Raw genomic sequence first — 6000 nt, forward strand, 5'->3', positions numbered from 1 at the left:
AGTAGAGATATCACTCTGGTACCATTTGTAACATCTTACGATCAAAATTTAGATTCGACACTTGATGGGTCCGATATCTTTCTTTCATTTGTTTCGTCTTTCTCGCTGATTATGCAAAGGAATGCAATAGTCATCAGGTATGCAATAGTCATCAGGTGCCGAATCCTGGGTATGAAGCATTACATTTATATACAATAAGGGTAAGATTTTAAAAGGTTTAAGAGTGTTAATTAAGATTTTAAAAAGTTTAAGAATGTTAATGCAACCTAAAAAAATTCGAGACATTTTTTAAACATAGCACTAATAATAGTTTTTCTTTTAATTTCTAAATGAAACATAGCACTAATAATAGTTTTTCTTTATATATTTCCTTTTAAAACTAGCCATAAAAATATTTAGTAAATCACTTGAAAATTTAAGGATGCTATCGACCATTCGATAGAGGAATATTTTGAAATAAATCGATAAAGAAAGTGTTTTTATTGAATTAGCAATAAATGATGGAATGGGTTTAATAATAATATTAAACTTTCAAAAATTTGAATAATATTTTAAACTTAAAAAAGAAAAAATTTAAACTTGTAAAAGCTTTTAATTTTTTTTTTAAAGTATTTAAAAAAATATCCTTAAATTTTAAATAAAAAATTTCATTAACATCCTTAAAAAAAAATGGAATTTTTTTCTATTAATATGGATTTTATTATTATTATTTTATAATATATATATATATACACACAACGAAGATGTTAATATTATTTTTGGAAGTTAAGATTATTTTTTGAACTATTTTTAAAATTTTTGAAAGAGAGAAATATTTTCATTTTTAATTACATTTCCACCTCACTTTAATAGAGTCCGAGTCTGAGAATGGAATGGCCGTGGTGTTGAAAGATTTGCAGGGAGGAGGGGAAGAGATCAAATTTGCAAAATCCAAGCAATATAGTTGCAGTCCATTTCCTGTCGGGGGTTTTGCTCTGTTGGAAGATTTTGGAAATTGTAAACCCTGCAAAACCAATCACCATCGCCATCGATGGACCAGAATCAGAGCTTGCCGACCGCCATTACCGACTTGAATGAAGATTCTCTGGCTCACTGCGCCACATTCCTCAACCTCCACGACATCTTCAATCTCGCCACCACCTGCAAATATCTCCGACAAGCAGCCTATTCCGAATCAATCTGGCAACGCCTTTTCAGGTTCTCCATATCCTCTTCTATTTCCATTCTGCTCTTTTATGAATTTCCGAATCAACAATTGGGATTGTCGTTCTTTTCTGTAGGGAGCGATGGCAGCAACTATTACCGCCTCTTGATTCTTCCGTAGCTTCAGGAGGAGCTAGGGATGCGTACTTGGCTAGGCTTTCCGCTCTTCAACAGTTCAAGTTTGAAGATCCATTGGTTGTTGATATGTTGACCGAACCCGAGCCTTATAACCTTATGCTTTTGGATAGAGATGATGTATTTGTTTCCCGGGTATTGTTTGAATTCTTTTCGAAATTATTTGTGTAATCTTTTCTTTTAATTTGATCTGAATTGCCTTCAATTTTGTTGTCTGGATTGTTGAAATTGATGCCAAGTGAATTAGACTGTTTCTAGTCGCCCACCTTTTGCTATTTTCTGTTGGTTAGGGCTCCTCAATTCGAATGATGAAAATCCCCAAAATTTTTGGCAGGAGTCATTCTCTTACCACTCTGAATGATCACAATGCGCGTATCACTTGTATGAGGTGAGATGTGAGTATTTGCCATGGGACTGGTTTGATTGTTCTAATGATTTATATTCTAGTTGTTTCCATCCTTTGCTTAATTGAACTTGACACTCGTTGAAATGCTCTCTTAGCTGGCTAATGAAATATGATCTCATTTGCAGGTTGTTTCCCCTTACAGAAACTTCATTGTTTAGGAGTGAAGGGAAAAAATCTGGAAATTTTTTGGTAACTTCGAGTTCTGATCACTCGATCCGATTGTGGTGGAAGGTATGGGCAGAAATCATGAATTGGTCCTCTTATGAATTCTTTTGCAGTCGCTAGAAGTAGATACTCTACATTTTTTTGCCACTTTGTTTTTTCCTGATCGTATTTTATTGCTACAAGTTTGAAAATTGGTTGGAAAATTTCATGATATGAATTTGGAAGCCATATCATTATCCTTTAATTGTTTATTTGTGAATCAAGGTTAATATGCCTTTAAGCTTGTCTTACAAAGTTGATATGCGGAAATCACTACAAAGAGAGTAAGATTCGGATTATCTTGTTGATTGAATATCTCAAGGCAAGAACATTGTTTGAGATTGAAATCACCAAGGTAATCCGAATCTTGCTCCTCTTGTAGTGATTTTCACATATCATTTAGTATCAGAGCTTCAGGCTCAAGATCGGATATATGTTTCCGTTGCGTTTCTTCTCAATTTGATTTTTATTTATTTTTATCTTTTTAGTTTTTAATCGACCCAGAGTTTAAAATTCAAAAGTAATGTCCCTAACCCTTTACCTTTTGTTGTGGCCTTACCTTTTATAGGGTTCTTGTCAGAAATGTTTTCGAGGTCATAGTGGCCCTGTTTCAACTCTATCAGATAAACTATTAGGTGATGGTAGTAGCAAAGTACTAGCCAGTGGAGGGGAAGATGGTACAGTTCGCCTTTGGTCTCTTGGTTCCAGTGGCAAGCGAGGCAAGAGTGCTTTAAAGGCTACACTACATGGACATGAGAAACCAATTAAGTTAATGTCAGTTGCAGGGTAAGCAAGCACTTAACTGTATTCTTCTTATAATTGTCCTAGTTTACCTCTCAACTCTTTTTCAATTTTTTTTTTCTATTTACATCAGATCCCTTACTACAGCATGACATCATGTTTTCAGATTGAAATGTTGACCGGAGTATAGCCGTGACATTCTTTCTAAGTTCATCAAACCTAGATATCATAAGGATATGGAATATTTAGGCTGGTTGAATTCAGAGTTGGACCTTTAGAACATACAAGCACTTTGAAACATAGATTCTGATATCCAGTTCTATTTTGATAGCATTTTGCTGCGGTGTCAACACTTTGTAAATTCATGTGCTCACGTGGAAGTCTTTCCAGTACTTAGGAAAATATTGTCTCAATTCTTGTAGCATCATCTCTGTTTTTGCACACAATGACCTTCTTTATTTCTGTAGAGAACTCTCTCATTACTATGATGATATGTTTTAATGTTTTTCTTCTTCTCTTGGTCGTTGCACCCAGACATAAGACATCTCTTTTAGTGAGCATTGCAAGAGATTCCAAGGTATTTTTACAATCTTTTAGTGCTTTCTAATTTAGCATTTTCGCTGCATTTTTTAAGAAGGTTCAATGTTTGGAGAGATGAAAGGTTAATGTGAGAGTACTAGTAAGGGACATGTTGGGGTGTTAGTATGTGTTATTAGTATGGTTATAGTAGTAAAGCTAGGCGTATCTTAGCAAATAATCCAACTGTGTTGTCATAACTTTCTAAACTTTATCTTTGTTGACTGGTGTTATTGGTCACACCATGACATAATTAATTTTTTGTGTTATATAGCATTTCGGTTGTCTTATAATCAATGCTTTTGGTTATTTCATTATAAACCTTGGAGCAGTTAGATTGAGAGGAACTGAGGAATCGTCGCAAAAATTCTTAAGTGATTGTAGCAATTGCTTGCAAGTATACGCAAGGGCAGATACATGTCATGCATAACTGGAGAATTTTTCTTGGCCCTTGAATCTTATTGAGTTAGATGCATGCCGGGACTAAATTCTAGTGTTGATGAAAATGTTGAGATCTAAGTTTTGTAGAAATACTAATGGATATTGATAAAAAAAAAAAAATTAATATTATGAGAAACCAGAATATATATAAACTTTAATTAAGCTATAAAGCATGTTTTTGCATGTATATTTCTATTAGTGATTTTTTAGGTTTTTGATATATTCAAATATTGATTACCCCTTAATATTGATGTCGACCCTCCATACAATATATCGATGGATGTATTGACGTGCCTACGACATTCCAATAGTTATATATGGCATTCAAAAGTTGAAAACTGCTTTTTGACCATTTGGAGGAATATCTGGCTTGAAGAAGTATAGAAGAAATTTTAGGGATGAGGAGAGGTCTTGGGGGAGTATTAATCTATTGTTAGGTTTAATACCTTCCTCGGTGTCAAAAAGTTCTATTGTTATCCTATGCTCCTTACTCTTCCTTACTCTTAACTAATCTATGTTTTCTGGATTGTGAATTCAGAACGATGGAGAGATTTCTAGTTGTTTAATGAAATGTATTTAACCATCTCATTATAGACAGCTTCAAAGTTGGACCTAATATTTTGTAGTTTTTATTAATTCCATTCTTTCTTTCTTACTATTATTGCGATGGAAATAGGTCAGAGTTTGGGATGTAACTGCATCATCGACTATCCGTTCATCATGTTGCGTTGGATTAACTTCTCTTCCTGGTGCTCCTATAAACATTAAGTGCCATGAATCCTTGCTCTATGCTGCTACAAGTTCCTCCGTTGTTGCTGTCGATTTAAGGACTATGCAGAAAGTTCTAACTGCTGCAGCTTATCAACCATTTCTATACTCATTCGAGATGATTCCCTCTAAATCCTTAATATGCACAGGTGGTAGAGGCAGGTACGTTCTAGTTCATTGATCAAGAGCAATGCTCATATGTCTAAACTTTATAATGTTTATTTTAGTGAATGGATTTTCAAAACATGACCATTTTTAGCATTTTAATGGATGGATGACATGATTTTAAATATGTATACTGTTGTGTTGACTTTAGGCATATATTGAAGCTGCTTAGGCTAGTTGAGTGAGACGGTAGAATACTGATGTCGACCCTCCATACAATATATCATGAAAGTTTAGGGATGGTTCATTCATACAATATATCGATGAAAGTGATGTTAGATGAACACGACTCTCCATAATGATATGACATCGTCCACTTTGAACATAAGTTCTCAGCTTTACTTTGGGCTTCTCCAAAAGGCCGCATACCAATGGAGATAGTATTCCTTGATTATAAACCCATGATCATTCCCTAAATTAGCTGATGTGAGACTTTCATCATCCAACAAGTGAGACGGTAGAATAAGTATTTTGAAAGTTTAGGGATGGTTATGAAATAAATCTAAGAGCTAGGAGATCAAATAGGTTTAAACTAAATGGATACTTTTTAGCTGTGCAGTGCAAGGCTTTGGGATGTAAGAAGAAACCAGGACGCTCTTAAACCTGAACCAATAGCTGAATTGGATGGACATAGAGGAGCAGTGAATTTCCTACACATGGATCCCTACAAAATAGTAACGGGATGTCCAGATAATGTCGATGTAAACGTCTGGGAGGCAGATTCGGGTGCACACGCAAATTCATTGAGCTGCTGGTTCACTGAAAGTGCGGACAGCAGCACTACATTGTCCTCTATGGCTGTTAATGGGTGTAGAGTTGTCACTGCCTGCTATGCTGAAGATCTGGGACTTCTACGCTGCAGGGACTACACCAATGCTTCTCGTCCCATTGTTAGACACGACGAGGTTGTCTCCAAATTTTGGGATTCACAATGCTACGACGACAACAACAACGATACCTCCGACGTGTAGTACATCATCTGTAAGTCGTATATAATTTTATTTTCTCTTAGTGCTCACGATTTTGGTTTTGTCAACTTGTGCACAATTCAGTTGATTAAGATATATACCATCAATCAAGAGATTGGAAGTTCGAGTTGTCACTCCAAGATGTTAAAAGTCCAAACTTATCTTGGTAGGTTTGTATCTAGTGACGGGATCGAACTTCTAACCTCATATGTGAGAGTTTAAATTTAATACTGGATTAAGATTTAGACATTTAGGAGGTTATTAATGTAATTTCGAATTGTAACCGTTATATAACATGAGTGACATTCCTTATTGTTAAGGAGTGTTTGAATGTAACAAAATTTACACCAAGTGACTTATTGTTTGATGGGTGACAAAAAAAAAAAAAAAAAA

The 6000-nt window shown here is 34.9% G+C and overlaps 1 protein-coding gene across 3 annotated transcripts; it reads left to right on the forward strand.

The window, feature by feature from the left end:
- Positions 1 to 863: 863 nt before the first annotated feature.
- Positions 864 to 5732, forward strand: LOC111435472 (transcription initiation factor TFIID subunit 5-like). 3 transcript variants are annotated; one of them, XM_023072867.1, is made up of 9 exons: positions 864 to 1197; positions 1281 to 1473; positions 1629 to 1726; positions 1870 to 1975; positions 2517 to 2734; positions 3224 to 3266; positions 4383 to 4636; positions 4791 to 4819; positions 5328 to 5487. In XM_023072867.1, exons 1-9 carry the CDS (start codon positions 1031 to 1033, stop codon positions 5342 to 5344), a joined length of 1125 nt encoding a protein of 374 aa, XP_022928635.1. In that variant the 5' UTR covers positions 864 to 1030; the 3' UTR covers positions 5345 to 5487. The 3 variants fall into 3 exon arrangements, with proteins under 3 accessions (XP_022928635.1, XP_022928620.1, XP_022928627.1); XM_023072852.1 differs by lacking the exon at positions 4791 to 4819 and having other exon boundaries at positions 5199 to 5732; XM_023072859.1 differs by lacking the exon at positions 4791 to 4819 and having other exon boundaries at positions 864 to 1147; positions 1384 to 1473; positions 5199 to 5732.
- The last annotated feature ends 268 nt before the right edge of the window (positions 5733 to 6000 follow it).

This window comes from Cucurbita moschata, unplaced genomic scaffold (assembly GCF_002738365.1).
Source record: "Cucurbita moschata cultivar Rifu unplaced genomic scaffold, Cmos_1.0 Cmo_Scf00003, whole genome shotgun sequence".
NCBI lineage: Eukaryota > Viridiplantae > Streptophyta > Magnoliopsida > Cucurbitales > Cucurbitaceae > Cucurbita > Cucurbita moschata.